The 17,929-nt window shown below is 32.0% G+C and overlaps 1 protein-coding gene across 3 annotated transcripts in view; it reads left to right on the plus strand.

The window, feature by feature from the left end:
* LOC111048008 (fasciclin-2) overlaps nucleotides 1-17,929 on the plus strand; it is a 283,669-nt gene that overhangs the window by 253,937 nt on the left and 11,803 nt on the right. For 2 of the 3 annotated variants that reach the window (XM_039437906.1, XM_039437907.1), the window contains exons 5-11: nucleotides 254-437; nucleotides 2,134-2,347; nucleotides 3,610-4,003; nucleotides 4,611-4,752; nucleotides 5,873-6,001; nucleotides 6,926-7,218; nucleotides 8,818-9,013. In XM_039437906.1, coding sequence (XP_039293840.1) covers nucleotides 254-437; nucleotides 2,134-2,347; nucleotides 3,610-4,003; nucleotides 4,611-4,752; nucleotides 5,873-6,001; nucleotides 6,926-7,218; nucleotides 8,818-9,013 — 1,552 coding nt within the window. Of the gene's footprint in view, nucleotides 1-253; nucleotides 438-2,133; nucleotides 2,348-3,609; nucleotides 4,004-4,610; nucleotides 4,753-5,872; nucleotides 6,002-6,925; nucleotides 7,219-8,817; nucleotides 9,014-11,895; nucleotides 14,238-17,929 lie in introns of those variants that run through there. The other variant, XM_039437908.1, reaches the window with a different exon arrangement.

A 17,929-nucleotide genomic window follows, 5' to 3' on the forward strand; every position in this document is an offset into this window, starting at 1 on the left:
TATCTTCCCATATTCTACTACGGCTAGTATGCCCCAACACCCAAGTTTTACTAATTAAAATTAAACAAGCTATGGTCGCATTTACTAATATGTTACAGTGAACTTGCTTATAAGATGTAAACTTGAAAAATTCGTCATTCTGCTATTACGAATACGGGCCTAGATATTTTGGGATATTATAAATTTATTAATACTGACAAGTCAAACTCTAGATTCTTTAGATTTTTAACTATACTTTTCTTTTGTTTGACAGGTACTCACGTTGCCGACATTCGAAAGCACCGAATTGATAAGGAAGGAAGTGATCGAAGGAGAAACAGTGAACATCGATTGTCATGCATCTGGAAAACCGGAACCAACCTACACTTGGATCAAATCCAACACCAAACAGGACCTCTCCAACGTTGGTGACAGATTCTCTGTCAATCAACTCAAAGGTGATACTTGTATTCATAATATTAAAACAAAAATTATAGTATTACATTATTTAATCATTTATTATTATTTTTATTTCTACAAAAAAGCAAAAAATCGGGAAAGATATCTTGTGCTATTTCTCTCTTGAATTCAGATGTAATGTAATCTAAAATCATTATTGCAAATTTGATCAACCCTACATTCTGTCTCAAATATTTTCAGATGGTCTAATGTTCACTATTACCATAGCCACCTCTAATTCAAGGCCCCGGCCTACGATATTGCAACGTCGCAGCGTAGGCCTAGAATCTAATACATGATTGGTAGAAAAGATTTTAAAAAATACCAGCTGATATTTTTCACCAATCATGTATTAGATTCTAGGCCTACGCTGCGACGTTGCAATATCGTAGGCCGGGGCCTTGTATTAGAGCTGGCTATGCTATTACCCCATTCAACCTCATAGATTTGTTGTATTACAATATATTCAATTTATTATATTTAATATCAGGGCACCGAGCTTCGCTCGTTATTTATTTATTGATAAACAGAACTCAATTCTTTAAAATGATTGGGGAAGGACTAACAGGCACAGCCCAGAACTGTTTTTTCCCTGAATTTTAATTTATACACTATAGCCTAAATATTCCAAAAAGTAGGTTATGTTTCATACACTTGAATTCAGGTCAAATTTTCAGTTCAAATATTTGAAAACATAAAAGTTCTAATTTAGATTGTTTACAATCCAAATTGAATAACAAAATAACACCCACTAATCACTTAGAACTGTAAAATAATTATTAACTTTGAATAGTATGGTATACCATCTCATGTCAGATTATTTTGATCGAGTCAAAATTTCTAGATTCCTCGCGAGATACGGTAAGCTAATTGATTACACAGCTGATCTCCCACACAGGCACACGCATCTTCTGTTATCGACAGACGACGGAATTATCATCTGTTTTTCAAAGGATGAATTAACCTTTAATGTCCTTCAGCTAGTTTTCCCAGGGATGAGACCTAGTGCAATCGAATTTTTATATCATAAACCTACTATGTTCCGAATTTCGTGAAAATCGTTAGAGCCGTTTTCGAGATTCGTTGAACATAAATAACCACATATAAATATATATAACCAGATATAAAAATACAGAAATTGCTCGCCTAATATAAAAGGATTTATTATATCTATTATAAAATAATATTCAATTTTCCATTATTGCAAAGTTTTCTAAGTTAGACCCAATCACATCCTTTTTCAATTATTTTTACATTGTAAGTGAACTATTTTCTATCCTTGATTGATATGTTTGTTTCTCATTGATTTGCTTTGAATGAAAACGTTCAAATATGGTCAAAACTACTGATTTATTAAACAAATTTGAGATACTACTTTCAGTTGTTACACAATGCAACATTACTTCTGTTTTTTTGTTTTTTTTTTGTTTTTTGCTGAGGGTGATGCACACATGAGCTTTAGGCTTGTGCGTTGGTGATAATCAGAGATGATCCACTTTTATTTAGAACGTGAGTGGGGATATTTGACTAACCAGCCAGAGCGTGAGTGGTAAAAGATCCAAAGTAGTTGGAACAAACTGTCGTTTAGTGAATGATACGTTTTATTAAACTAGCTCTAAATCTAGTTTGCTAAAGCGAGCCTTTCTAAGGCAATTCTTGAAATCATTTATTAATGCATTTGTTTTTATTACACAGGCGCACTGACAATCACCAATCTGAGAAAAGAGGACAGTGGCGAATACATTTGTGAAGCTCGCAATGCAGCTGGTTTCATCACCAGGCCGGTCAATCTGCTCGTGATCGTCAAGCCCGTCGTCTACGAGATCAGAAACATCTCCATACCAACTGGCAAAGAAGCAAAGCTGGAATGTCGTGCTTCTGGTTATCCGCTACCCTCTGTCACGTTCAGGTTGGTAATAACTCGATTACAGTTCATATCATTTATATAGATAGCTCATGTATTGTGATGTAATTTTTTATCCTAATTCTACTTTGTAAACATAGTCAACATTGTAGTTTACATGTGACATACTGGAGCGGTACTATATCCCGTTTTGTAATCTGTTGTATAGTAAGTTATATTGTATTATTGTAATAAATTCAATTCAAAATGCCTGAAATTCAGTAATAATATAATATTATTCAACTCCAAGTATTTATTCTTGTATAAGCCAGTACACAGTATATTGTAATCCACATTAAAAAGTGAATGATGAAAATTCGTCATGTAATCTTCCACTAATGCCCTTGAGTCTTATCTGGGCATCATATCAGCAAAAACAAAATCAAATATTTGTTATAAGATATAAAATAAATGTTTAAATGAATACACAAATGAAGAAATCAATCTTCCTATCTCTTTTTCTATGAAATGATACCTATTGATATTTTCATATAATACCGGTAATGAATGAGTGACATAAAAATTAAAAATCCAAGTACCCTTTCATCCGAATATATTTTTACTTTTCACAACTTGTTCAACTTTGAAGTTTATATAAAGAGAACTCACTTCACATTAGCTATGTCATTTTTACAGTGACTCATTTTCAAGTGGGATGAATTGAAAGTTGAAACATGTAGTGAAAAATGAAAGTAATATGTATGAAGGGTACTTTGATTTTTAATTTTTATGTAAATAAAAGTAGCCCTAAACAAAAAAGGTAACAATGAATAAATGAATAAACCTATCAAGAAATTATCGAAACTTTTCATTTATATTACTATCTACGAACTTTCTCATCTCTATAAACTACGATACTAATTTACGTGTGATTGATTTTATTTAATTTGGAAGTATTTTTTTTTATTTAAAAATGATTTTTGTGTGTTTTGAATTGTAAATTGAGTGTGTAATTGATGAATTTTGAAGTGACACATAACCTAGCTACATTTGGACTTTTGTATAAATTAGAATTGGAACCGTTTTGGGCCTATAAGCCTGTGGTACTTTTCTGTAAGTTGTGTAATTCTGAATGATTAAATAAATAAACACTATGATACTTATTACTATACAACTTGAGGGCTTGAAAGTAAAGTCCATTTGAGCTAGAGTGGTAAAGAGTCCTAACTCCGCCAAGTAAAGAAATTTTTAATTTAGTTTCTTTTTTTCTTATTGGTTTTTTTGTAGGAAATTCGGTCTTTATTTGATACTTATTGGGCTTTTTGTAGGAAATTCGGCCTGGACAAGCCGTTTGTAGCCGGCGCCCAGCAATGGGACGACCGGATCGTGGTCGAACAGCGCTACGACGAGGCGAAACGCGAGACGACCGGAACACTGATCATCTCGCCGCTGAACACGACGGACGACGATCTGTACGAGTGCATAGCCGAGAACAAGGGAGGCGCGGCCCGTCGCAACGGTCATCTGAACGTCGAGTACGCACCCTCGTTCGCGCACACACCCATGAAGGAGGCCTGGTCCTGGTCGAAGCGACCCATCAACCTCACCTGCCTCGCAGAGGCCATCCCCAACGCCACCATCCGCTGGAAGCTCAATGAACAGGAGCTCGAGAACTGGCCGCACTTCCACAAATACGGAAATGGACCGCAGAGTAGTTTGCTGGTCAGTGGTTCTCTTTTACGCTGAAGTTTTTGTCATACAAAAAATAGTGTGATTGAGGAAACTGAATTTATGATTGAATAAACTAGTACACTCATTTTTACAAGACACGAATAATTTACATACGCTGAAGTTTTTGTCATACAAAAAATAGTATGATTGAGGAAACTGAATTTATGATTGAATAAACTAGTACACTTTTTTACAAGACATGAATAATTCGGATTCGTCATGACTGGATCATGTTCATCAATCTTGTCAAGCTCATCACATTCTCAAGTGTAGAAAAATAGCCTAGTCGTTTCTCAGAACAGAAACAGAAAGCAGGGTACAAGTTACTCCGTGCAGCTTAGAATTGAATTGAAACAATAAAAATTGAATGAAACAGATCTATCTGAATCAACTCTTTTTACCATCTGTGTAGGCTATATTGAAATTTTTCTTTGGATACAGTATTGAAAAGTGTTTGGTCTTATGATTCAACAATTTCAAAAAATCACTTTTTAAGATATTTGGAAATCACTGTTGGTTTTCCATGATTATAACTCTACATTCATATCTCATTTATTGTATTCTTGATTCTTACAATCTCAATTGATATATATTACAGGTTACACCGACAGATGCCAAATACTATGGTCTATACAAGTGTGTGGCAACGAACACGCATGGAACGGCCTATCACACGATCAGACTGCAGGAGGCAAGGGTGCCAGGCAACATTCTTCAAGCCAAACTGGACGTTGCTACAGGTAATCTGGGTTTCGATCAAAATTGGAAATTGTTTGAGATTGAAAATGTTAATGAAATTTATAATCTAAGTCTAAAATTTATAATAAGTATATAATTAATTTAAGTCTATTTTTAACTATTAAACTCTATTTTTTAATTAAGTCTATGATTTATAATGCAAGTCTGAAATTTATAATCTAGTCTAATAATATACATAAATAATGGTATTTCAGGCGAGTTGGTTTCTTCTCGTAAGAGGAAATTCCCTGAGCCATACATCAATATTGATTTTTTTGAAATTGTCATTTATTTGGTCGAAAAAATTACAATATTGGAGATAAAAATAGGTGCTATCCCAAAACCTCTTTCCTTCCTGAATTCATCTCAATGTACGTAATGTTATGCTTTGTAATGCTATGAAGATAGTATGTAATCTTGAGGCGTGGAGGTTTCAACATTAGTCTGTTAATTGCTACACCATCTCAATTATCATTCCATTTGTATTGATTTTTGTCTTCCTTTACCACATCACCTATGTACGAGTCATTTGATTGTAAGAATCATCAGAGAAAAATCGTGAGTTCATCGAGAATATTACGTGATTTTTCCTAGAATATTCGATCTATACAGTACATTCAGGCTCAACTCACACTTACACGACTCAGGTCGAGAAGAGACTCGACTCTGTCGAGAGCATGTGTTTTCAAATGGTGACGTCGCGGAGACTAGAATCGACTGGTCTGAGTGTCACCATTTGGAAACACATGCTCTAGACTAGAGTCGAGTCTCTTCTCGACCTGAGTCGCGTAAGTGTGAGTTGAGCCTCAGATGTCGACTTTTTTGTGTACTATTATGATATCTGCACATTACCCAAATCACTATGGTACTTCTTTTCTTATCAAAAAGGCATAATGACTATAATCCATTCAAGATTAATTCATCAGTGATTTTTGTTCTTGAGTATTACTCCATGAATGTTGATCGTTAAATGGTTGATGATTAGTTCTATTATTAATAATTAATAATCTCCTAATTGTCAATAGTTGAAGTTATTACAATGTTACTCTTGTCTCTTACATGTAATAAGATCATCTTTGGAAATTCAATCAGTAATATTCAATGACATCATTTATTTGACAGCTACGACACTCTCCATCTTCCTGATTGGTCCAAGTGATGTGGGTGGTCTTCCTATCAAAGCAATCGTTGTGCAATTCAAGGAACAGAGAAAGCCATGGTCGGAAGCTTTCAACAAAACTTGGTCATATGGTAAGTCAATGAATCCGAATCCAGTTTATGCTTCTCAAAAATTGATGACTTCTCCTGCTTTCAATAATACCTAAAGATAATAATATGATCAATCGAATAGATATACCTCATCATAGAGAATTGAATAGTGAAAATATTTTCTAATAAAGTATTAGAACTAATAAAGTAATAGGGCTACTTGAATTGTTATAGAAATAACTAGTAGCCTACTCTTTTTTGAATTTCTGAAATGACATGAGTGCTGAAACTAGTAGTGTTCATCTAAAAAAGTTTGAAAAGGCCTAGTACGCCTAACTATTTCTATAAAAATTAATGAATAGAAATAATCCAGTGTGAGCTTATTTTCATAAGACAATGCAATTTGGAGCTTATTTTCCTCTTTTTACATCATTATCTATTGATAATATTTTGAAAAAATTGTTGAAGTTTTGTATTTTGTGCAGGAGCTCCTCTCATACATCTTAATCGTGCCTGAGCTCATATATTCGAGTCAATTACGTTTTGTATTAGAATAGAAGAAAAATACTATTTTTTATGATATTCCAGAACATAAGTCCAAATAATTCGAGTATATGTTTCCCTTATTAAACCAATTCATCTGTAATGAAGTTTCTACTGGACTTTATTTAGAAGATTGTTGAATTTTCAATTGAGATGAATTGTTCACACTCTGGAATTCAGGTAACTCTTCAACAGTTATCATCTAGTTTTCACGTCTATTTGTATCTCGTATATGTTCTATTCTAATTTTGTTTCAATTAAAGTACCTAACTAATATGCTCAATTGAAGTCTTGAAGATACGTCTGTTATTTCTTAGCAAATTGTTAACTGAGAAATTTAAGTCTATCTTTGATAGAGTTATATAATCAAGTGTTTTGTCAAGCAAAACATCAATGAAATGATCTATTGTATCCTGTTCACAGAGTCATCGAGAACCCAGAACGCCAAATACATTCTTGAGGGTCTATCGCCACAAACGCCCTACGACTTCCGGTTCGCAGCAGTGAACGAAGTGGGAATCGGCAACTGGGGCGCTGACTTCAAATACACCATGCCCAAGCGATCCTCGCCCGAGGAGCCCAAATTCCTGCACACTTACAACATCGACAACGAAGGTATCATCCAGTCGCCTTTCGGCGATCGCATCGAACTCAGATGGAAAATTCCTGCCGACAATGGAGAAGTTATCGATCATTTCGAGGTCAAATACTGCGCTGTAAGTACCGCACTGTAATAATTGTGGGCCAGATCACAGGTAAGCCTTTTTTCAAGCGTTGTATAAATTGGAATTGGAACCGTTTTGGGATTAAGCCTATGGTAATTTTTGACAAGTTTTGTGATTCTGAATGATTGATTTTAATTGAATTGTTCAGGCGTTCTATTCAGGCGCACTAACCCAATCGGAGAGCTTCCTCCCCTGCCGACTTCAAAAACGCCTTCTGAAAGCGCTTGAAAAAACTCTTTATATGGTCTGGCCTCAAGGCATTTTCAAGTGTAATAATAATTTGTTTCATCTTTCTGATCAACCGAGATACAAAATTTTTAGTATAATGTATATTTGGACTGTAAATTTTTGTGATCTTTATAAAAGTGTTTTCATATCCTCATTTGGACTTTTTTTATCAAAATTAGGGAGAGGAACAGTTTTGGGTTTATCCTGTTGATTCTCTCCCAATCATTAATTTGATGTTGTGATAAGGAATGTAATAATAATAATAATAATAATAATAATAATTCTTTCCATGTAAGAATTAATAACGTTTTTTCCAATAAACTTGAACCTAAATCATTGTTGAGGTGAATGTAATTAATATTGGGAAATACATCCAGAATGGCTTTCAGTGGACGATTAATCAGTTCTGGAGGAAAATTGCCTCCAACTAATATTATTGTAGGCCTATTGATTTTTATTAAACTGGTTTGAATTATAGGAATTGGATGGACTTTGTTCAATAGTAGTTATCAGTAGTTCAATGTAAATACTTATTTGTTACTCTTCTAAATTCGATGAAAGTTATTAGGCAGAGCTTCATTCATTGAAAAGCTACCTGAAATCAAACTGATCCAATCCATAAACCATCTCCTATTTTTATGAAGTAGGTAAATAATTGGAATCAGTCTCTATTTTATCAAAATTTCTGATAAGTCTTGCAATACCTACACATATCTTATTTATAGGCTGTATCTATTAACTTGTTCTTTTGAATTTCAAATAACATTTTTTTCTGTATCCGTTAATATTTGTTGTTCTTTTGAATTTCAAAGAACATTTATTTATTTATCATTTACAATCAACTTGAGGACAAAAAACAGACTACAATCCAAAACTTCTATTCATCTCAATTTCATAAAATAAATCGTCCAAATAAAGCAGGTTATGTGCGACTTTCCAATTCTTCACTAATTTCCTCATTTTTTTGCAAAGCTTCTAAAGTATGTTACTCGGAATCACTCTTCTTGGATCTATTCTCATTTGATCATTAAAATACTACCTATTTCATTAATTTTTTTTTATTCTTGAATTGCATGTAAACAAATAAAAGGGTCCATTATTAGTATAAATTCATTAAAAACAAATGTACGGTTCGACAGTTACGCTACTATATCATAGATTCTATATTATAGTAGCTCTATAGAGGATAAATCTACTAAAGGATAAATCAAAACATCATTTACAATAAATTGAACTAAAATAAAATACAGGTCCAAATTTGAACTATGTTATAAATAATAATGAATCCAATAATATGTAATGTGATTTACGGTAGGATTAGCATCCAATTCAATTTCAATATTTAATACGGTATCTGTGAAGGTACAAAGAAACGAAGAAGACCAATGGGAGGCACTGAGCGAAAATGAATGCAGAACCGTGGAGCACCGAACCAACGAGGTCTCCTGGCTGGAACTGGTCAACCTCACACCTGACACTTACTACAAAATCGAACTGAGAGCCCACAACCAGATTGGATTCAGCACACCCAACGAAGACATTGTCAGAACAGCCAGAGGTAAGTGATGCCTCCTCCTTCTATCTCTTGCTAAGCATGGGGTTAAATAATTCATTTGAGAGCTTATCACCTGTGTTGGTATATAAGTTGATTGTTGAGTGACGTTTGGGAGTAATTAGCGATTGTACCAGACAGTGTAGTTATCTCAGTAACTAGTTGAAACGTGTGTCAATCAGATCGTGCATCTAAGTTCGTATTTTTAGTTTGGAATTGCACAAAATGATTCTTTCCTAATAGAGTATTTCAATAAGGCTACTTGATTTGTTAATTAATAAAAAATAAGTCTATAGTACCCTTTTGTTTTAAAATCTTCTTTATATAAAACACAAGTACAACTAGTTTCGGCTTTCCCAAGCCACTTTTTCTTATTTGGAAGATTCTTTCCTATTTGTAAGATATAAATCTTAGATTATTTCATGACCTTACCTCAGTAAATCAATTCATGGCATCAAGTAGCTTTCTTTAGATTACATACATTATTACCCTTCCGAATTTAATAAATTTGTTGAAACGAAGTTGTTAGTTATTCCAATCACATTCGAAAATTCTACTCTGATTTACTTGAGCATTTTCACAATGTAATAATGCATATTTACATTTTATGATTATTATGTTTTTGTTTTTTTTTTGTTTTGAATTATAATTTTGTTTTGTTGAAGGATTAAAAAAAATAATAAACCGTAGCTTGAATTACGGATTTGTCGATTTCTATCATCTTGAAGTACATAAAGTCTTCGAGATACAATAACTTGAGGAAATTTCATAATCCTTGATAATAGCATTTCAATATTGTTATTAATCATTCATTCAACGTTATCAAATTTCATCTAATAAACTCTCAATATCAGAAGTAAGGTAGTTCAGTCTATTTTGCTGTATTCGAAGCTACAAAAAGCAATAAATTGAACTCCTTGTAGAGAATCATTTTGTGTGCCTCAGTTTTCTTATTTTTCAACTATTATATTTGTTTTGAATTTTCCGCTAAATCTTACAGATTCTCTTGTATGATTCTTCTGCTTAGTGCAAAGCAAGAATCCTTTCCAATGTAAAGTACTGTAGGTTCCTTTTGCATGGGGTCTATTTCAATCAATTTATTTTCCAGTGTGTTTCATTTCATTGTCAGTGCATTCTCCTATATTTTATACTTTTCGAATTTAAAATAATTTCCACTAATCAAAATTCTGTGAATAAAATTTCGAAGCATATAGTAACTTGTTTTCACTATTGTAGAAATAAATATTCAACCATATACAGTAACCCTATTTGCTTCAATGTGATGCAGATCATGATACGCCTACGTCCTACAATGAATATTATGGTATCTTGGATTAGATTTCATTTGTACTCAGCTGAACTCCCAGTATATTCTGTTGTGCCAATCCATATCTTGAGTGGCTGCTTTACGAGGATTAGAGGGAGGCAAAGTAATATCCTTTCAACGAACAACCTTGCAAATTATTGAAACAATCAATATGGAACGATCTGGATTGGAAGTGGAACTTTGTAAGAAATATTTGTATGTAGGAGTCCTTAGAATCTATAATATCACTTGACAATAATGAGAATAGAACATAAGGATTCTGAAGTAGTATTAGAAAGAGGCTCTCCAAAGTCATTGGAATCCAAAATTTCACTGGATTGAACTGATATTAAGATAAGTGTTTGTTACACTACCATGTTCATCTCTGTAATCTATGTTCTTCTCTCATTTTCCCCAATATTATAACTACGAACATCCAACTAATGTCTAATCCTTCATCTCCTACTTCTTCTGTCACAATTATCTCATTGTTATAATCAAATATCTTGAACTTCTAAGGTGATTACTTTTCTTTCTTAACCATCCTCATAAGGATTCTTTTTTCTTGGAGTGTGTCTCGTTGTTATCACAATCACATCACAAAAGTAGGCTCATTTATAATATGGCTGAATTTTAAATATCCCAACAATAACACGATAATCTACTGTTTCTATTCATAACTTATCTATAATGTCCTCTTCATTTTAGAATATTAAGACAATTTTTCAGAATTCTTTACCGTATGTGTAATTTTTGCTGTGAACGGGTGTGTTGTCATAAACGCAAGGAAAATATGTACCTTGCGGTTAAATTTTTTACACAAATAAATGATTTATTATGCACTGGTTCACTAGTTAGCTCGGAGGAGTGAATACTCTAACAAATGATAAGCTACTTGATTTTTTAAATTTTTTCAAGAAAATTTTATTTTTAACTTTTAGTACGGCACCGTAAATAGTGTTATAATAACTTCTTAGTGAAGTTTAAGTCTTCTCACTATGAAAATCCAAAGGAATTATGTTGACGAATGATCTCCAATCCTGATTAGAACTTGGATTGATTTGCTCTCAGTTTTGCACCTGGATTGAATATTCACAGTTTGTCATAAAAATTAGTCATTTATTTTTGATTTCATTTATTTTCCAGTTAGGCTACTGTGTTCTATTTTTGTCAGTACTTTCTTCTATTTTTTACTTTTCAATGAATAACTTATAAAAGATCACCGAAGAACAATATTTTCCTGAGATATGATAGTACAGTATTCAGATTAGTATTTATCAATCAATGATAAAAATACATAATCATAGAATGATTGGGAATGAAAAAACAGGCTTAGCTCCTACTATTTCATCCCCTAATTTCGATTGAAAATTACAATTATCATCCAAATAATACTAGCGTTTCAGAAGATTCAGATGTGAACTTATAATAACTGTACTTGTTGTTCTGGTACGGTAATTGTTGATTACACTTTAAATTGTTTATCTCAAACTTTTCTCCTGATTTTTGTTCACCAACTGAAAAAAAATTATGCTCGGTATCAGATTGGTACATTTTTTTTTGTTTTGTGTTTGTCCACTAGATCCAAGTAAATCAGGTATACAACCAGCTGATTCAATATCTGCAGCATCGTGTAGTGTACCATCATCGCTCCTAGTTCTATTAATCGTAAAGATGATTCCATCCATTTGTGAAATCTTCATGACCAAGCTCCGACAATAACTGACTTATAGACTGAAATCGAATATCTTAACAGATTACGACTGGTTAGAATCAAGGATGAGTTCGTTGAATAATCATCGAGTGTTTGATATCAGTTATTAGCTCGTTTCGTTTATCACGTCTGACCGTGGACTGAAAAAATTGAATAAAAACTACAGACAATTGAAGAGTTGTTGAGAGAATGATATATTAGAATATTCATAGTCTATATAGTTTGTTGTCGGTTGTATAGTGTGTGTTTGTTATATTGTGTGCTACATATCACTATAAATCGTTATATTGATATAATAGAGTTATAATATAGTTAACTCTCCAAGTGTATAATGTTGGTAAATTATATAGATATAAATATATCATTGTATTGTTGAGAAGTTTTCAATTTAATGCGACGTAATTTTTATCATGAAAATTTATTGAAGTTTACTAGCTTCGAGGAATGATTTATTCCAATAGATATTTTGTTGTTGGATCTCTTGGATAATGAAACTATGGACAATCTTAATGGTCCCCAAGTAAGCTTCGATTATGAGGTTTGTGAAACCTAAAAAAAAATTGGGGATATTTTTTAGGTATGTTTGATTCCCACATTCAAATAAAAATCAATTCAGTTCTGTTACTCCATCTTCAGTTTTTTAATACGGTAATTCGAATTTTGAATACATTCTAATTACGTCTGCTTTTAAAAGAGTATTTCCAATGAATAATTGGGATAAATCATTTCATTGGTGCATTATAATTTGAGAAATATTTCAAATGTATGTCGCTATTCAAATGATCTATTGTTGCAATAGATAGTGCCAAAACGAAGGGAATGATTGCGAGTTGTGTGTGAATAATAGCACAAAGTATTATTAAATGGTTAGATTTGTATTTTAAATATAATTGTTGTGTAGTTCTGAATATTCAAATTATCTGAATTAATTTGTCGATCTGAGAACATCCGTTTGGACTTTTAGACTGCTATTAAAACTGCCAACAGTCTAGAGAATTCAATGTCATTAAATATAATGATGACACATTCTTATATATAGAGATGTTGGGTAATGACTTCTTTTCCCAAATAATTAATTACCTATCAATCGGTTCTATTACTTTTATGTAACTTCCCAAATACAGTAAAAATGTATTTTGTTTAGCTTAATTATTATCAGAGCAACTTCCATGTAAGTTAATGAGTGTAAGTACATGTTTCAACATTGATTGCAAAATTTCTAAACACTCATCATTAAAATGAATGAATAAGAGTTCTCCAATAATAATTATTCCAATTATTTGCTGAGAAGATAACATTTCAAATTTCATCAAAGTTGATAGAGCAGCTTTGTATGGAGATGAGGGTCCAAACTGGTCTTCAATTATCATAGGTACTTCTCGATCATATGCGCACGATTGTGTGTACATCGTACAATAGTCAGTATTTTGTACTAAAACTATGAGTTGTTCCCTCATACATGTGTTTCCAAAACTGACCAAAATCAATTTACACACTACTAAAATCACGTTCACTACAAATTCACCTCTCTGGAAAATTATCCATGAATAATACGATATAGTTGATTGAATTTCCAATATTTCAATAAGACCGGTATATGACAGGAATTTTTCAACTTCCGATGTTTTCTAAACAATTAACTTCATGCTTTAAAAATTGAATCACTCTATGCTGTAAACTTTAAACCACCAATGCAGTATAAATCCATACTTAATTACGTTACACATTTAGTATAAATGAATTGCATTTAAAATAAGTCAATATTTAATTGAGTGTTTTACTTAAATATACCATATTTAGAATAAGTTACAAATTAGTTTCTTGTGATAAGAAATAATTTTATTGCATGTTATGTATATCTATTGATTGCCTATGTATTTTTCCAATAGACAAATCTAGAATAATTATTCATTATTTAAAGTTCTTTCTAAAGACATTAGACTACCTCCTATTTTCGTATTTGAGAAAAATTAGTACCCAGTTGGTTATTATAATAGTTAAGCCTTTCACAGTTTCAATTTCTGTGCTCAAGATTGATACCGTACTAGTGATGCATAATTATTATCGTTCATGATATATGGCATTTCCGTTATATTTTGCTCATTCATGATTGTAGAAATTATCTGAAAACTTGTTTTTCCATCTATGTTGAATTAAATAAACTACAGATTTTTTCAATATAATGATCAATAAACAAACTTTTGACATAATTTCGACATGATTCTGCCTATCTCTAATTCCTTGGGTATTCTATTTCCTGTAATAAACTATAATAATTATTCTCATATTGCTTGGAACGCAACCACTATGTATATTTCTAAGTAGTTTTAAAAGTTCAAAAAAGTGGTGGCTGTATTTTTCCAATCGTTTCGCATCCAGAATTGTTTTCTTTATAATATTGATGGAAATACTTCGAGAAAGACAGAGAAGATCTAAGTCGAATTCGAAGAGATAAAATGGCAGGAGTACCGTAGATATAATAATAAGCTACTCTTCATTTCCATTACTCAATTTCTCACACTAAAGTTCTATTTGATACTACACTTGAAAATATTCCTGCTGTAACCATGAATCAGAATCATGTTCAGCTATTCTATTTTCTTGGTGATTTACTGAATTTGAGATCGGGTATACTGATAATTTGTGGATAAAGGATTATAAATTTCCAATTATTATTTATAAACAATATTTCCTTCCTATTATCATATATACATTATTTTTTGATAAACAATCTACAGTAGACCTATATCCAAAATTAGATTTTTATATTTATGCTGATTTATAATCATGAAAAATAAAACTGTATTGTTACCTCTATACAGTATATTTACCTTTATATTGCCTCTATATATAGACTTAATACAGTGTGAAGGGAGATTAGAACTAGAAAACAAAAATCAATTCCCAGTACGGTAATGACTTTACATTCAAATATTATCACTTATGACTTATCATTTCATTATTATGACTTGTACATTTATGAGTTATCTATGATAGTTTTATCTTTTGAATTCTTACTGCTAACTTTTTTTGTGATTGTTGCTTTATCTTATTTGCTTCGAATATAAAACTGAAATTAACTAAAATCAAACTTATATAAATGGATAAAATAATTTGTTTAATTTGAGGAATAAATTTCAGAAGAAGTAAAGATTGAAAATATGTTTAATTATTTAGAAATGAATCTTCACTTTACGTTTATCACGTTTTCGTTTCCGTTACTCTACTAGTATACAAAATTTGAGCTTTCATCTCAAGCATATTTATTACATTATAAAGATACAATACTTCTTGTAGATTACTGTGAGCTAAAATTTTCTAGATTCTAGTCTAGAGAGTTGGTAGTTTGTACAGAGTGGGGCAGAGCCGATTGACGAGTTTGGAAGGGTCAAGTAATTAACCGTTCAACTTAAAAATCTTTAATGGGTTCAATTAAGTTTGAAGTATAGTTTTTATTGTTAACTTTTCGGAAATCATATCAGTTAAATGGCGGCCATAAGCAGCAATATACTGATGTAGCGTATTTTTGAAGTTTTAGAACGCATTTTGGCACACTGCGATTGGTAAAGCCTGGATCTCTTCTCTGATCCGCTCCTTTAGTTCTTCCAAGGTGTGTGGGCGATCTTTGAAAACTTTATTTTTGAGGTAACCCCATAGAAAAAGATTGCATATGCTTAAATCGGGTGAGCGTGCCGGCCACATCAAGTCCACCCTTAGTGAGATAAGCCGCCCTGGGAACATTTGTCTCAATACATTCATTGAAATGCGTTCTGTGTGGGCTGTAGATTCATCCTGGTAAACCATATTTCTCCCAAGCCATGTTCCTCAGCAAGTTTTTCAAATTTGGGGCGCAGGAACGTTTGTAGCATTGTCACATAACGCTGGGAGGTGACATTGACGGAGATGTTGCCATTCTCAAAGAACTATGGCCAGCACGCTCACCTGGTTCAAGCATATGCGATTTTTCTATGAGATTAATTTAAAAATAAAGTTTTCAAAGATCGCCCACACACCTTGGAAGAACTAAAGGAGCGAATCAGAGAAGAGCCTTACCAATCACAGTGTGCCAGAATACGTTCTAAAACTTCAAAAATACGCTACATCAGTGTATTTCTGCTTATGGCCGCCATTTAACTGATACAATTTCCAAAAAATTAACAATAAAAACTATATTTCAAACTGAATTGAATCCATTAGAGAATGGTTTTCCAAGTTGAACGGTTCATTACTTATAACCCTTCCAAACTCGTCAAACGGCTCTGCCCCACTCTGTAGTAATAAAACGGTACCTGTCTAATTATAATTAAAATGATCATATAAACGTAGTGCAATCTAACTAAAACTGAAGTTCTCTCTAAATAGTCAATAAAATGCTATCATTTATTTCTAATTATAGTCGATTTTCAAGTGAGTGGCTTTTAGTGGATCCCATTACTGTGAGGAATCACCTAATTATTATATAGACTCTCTTAACCATTTATCAAGCATTTTTTATCAATATTGCGTTTCTGAGCAACATCTTGTCATTGATGATTTTGTAGAGAAGAGTGAAAAAATCTCAACAATTATCTATTCAAAGAATATTTATCTCGTGAAAATATAATTGAAGCATTCATATACCACCAAAAATACAACCGTTAATGCTCTTTTGAGAACATTATGTTCTTATAAGCTGTTTTATTCATGACTAGTATAAAAATATGTTGGTGAATATTATTCAAAGATTTATTCGAAAACAACATATTTGAACCTAGAAAATTTCACACATAATTGGTTGACAAGTCTCGATTATTAAAACTATTATGAATTGAAATTTTTTCTTGGAAGATCTGTTCAGAATTATTTCTTCATCGCTCTTAGTAGGTGGCTTATTTTGAAGAGATGCTAAAAGTTTTAATTGAGCTTTTCAGGATCAGAAAGACCATCTAATTCGAATGAGGATGAGTTTAAACCTCAAAATGACCTCATAGTCTCTCAATACCTACCTCATTATAGGTAATTATGTTCAATAAGCTCAGCTCTACTTGCTTAGGTTTAGAATCATATAGATTAACAATAAAGTTTAAATTAACACAATAAAAATAAATTCATTCTTCCATCTTTTGCTTTTGGGTGTAACACTTGCTCACTTTGCTTTGTAGGTTCTACTGCTGCTTTTCTTTCTCCTCCTTTTCTTCTTCTTTTTACAGTCACTAGATTAGTGCACGGTTTAGTTGATTAGGTAGAAGATTAATAGTCACAAGCTCACACTGTCTCTGTGTTTTTGTTATTGCACACCGTATTATATAATATGTACAATTATTGTTGATTATTCACTCAGATTATGTTGGTATTAAATTACTAATGGATCCATCAATAAAATATTTTTATTTTCAGCAGTACTAAAATACTGGTTCGTGTACTAAATTTCTTTCATTGAAAAAAATACGATCAATCGAACAATACATTTTCCCATAAACATATTAAATTATATTATAATAATTATACTGATGTGTGTGCATGGTTTATTGATTTCACCAACATCATTATTGATAATTTTAAAGTAATTTATTAATACTAAACATCTTATCAAAAGTGATTGGTCAATTATTCCGATCTGTAACGTTTTATTGGACGTTTTCAATTTGAAACCTAGAATATTCGGATTCTACATTTTTCAACAATCATTAATTACACCAAATACTAATTATTAGTAATATTCTAGGTTTCAAATTGAAAACGTCCAATAAAACATTACAGATCAGAATAATTGACCAATCACTTTTGATAAGATGTTTAGTATTAATAAATTACTTTAAAATGATCAATAATGATGTTGGTGGAATCAATAAACCATGAACACACATCAGAAGGTTGAAAGAAAACTCACAATATATATTGTGGAATTTAGGCCTCCCATATC

This window comes from Nilaparvata lugens, chromosome 11 (genome assembly GCF_014356525.2).
Source record: "Nilaparvata lugens isolate BPH chromosome 11, ASM1435652v1, whole genome shotgun sequence".
In the NCBI taxonomy this organism is placed as follows: domain Eukaryota; kingdom Metazoa; phylum Arthropoda; class Insecta; order Hemiptera; family Delphacidae; genus Nilaparvata; species Nilaparvata lugens.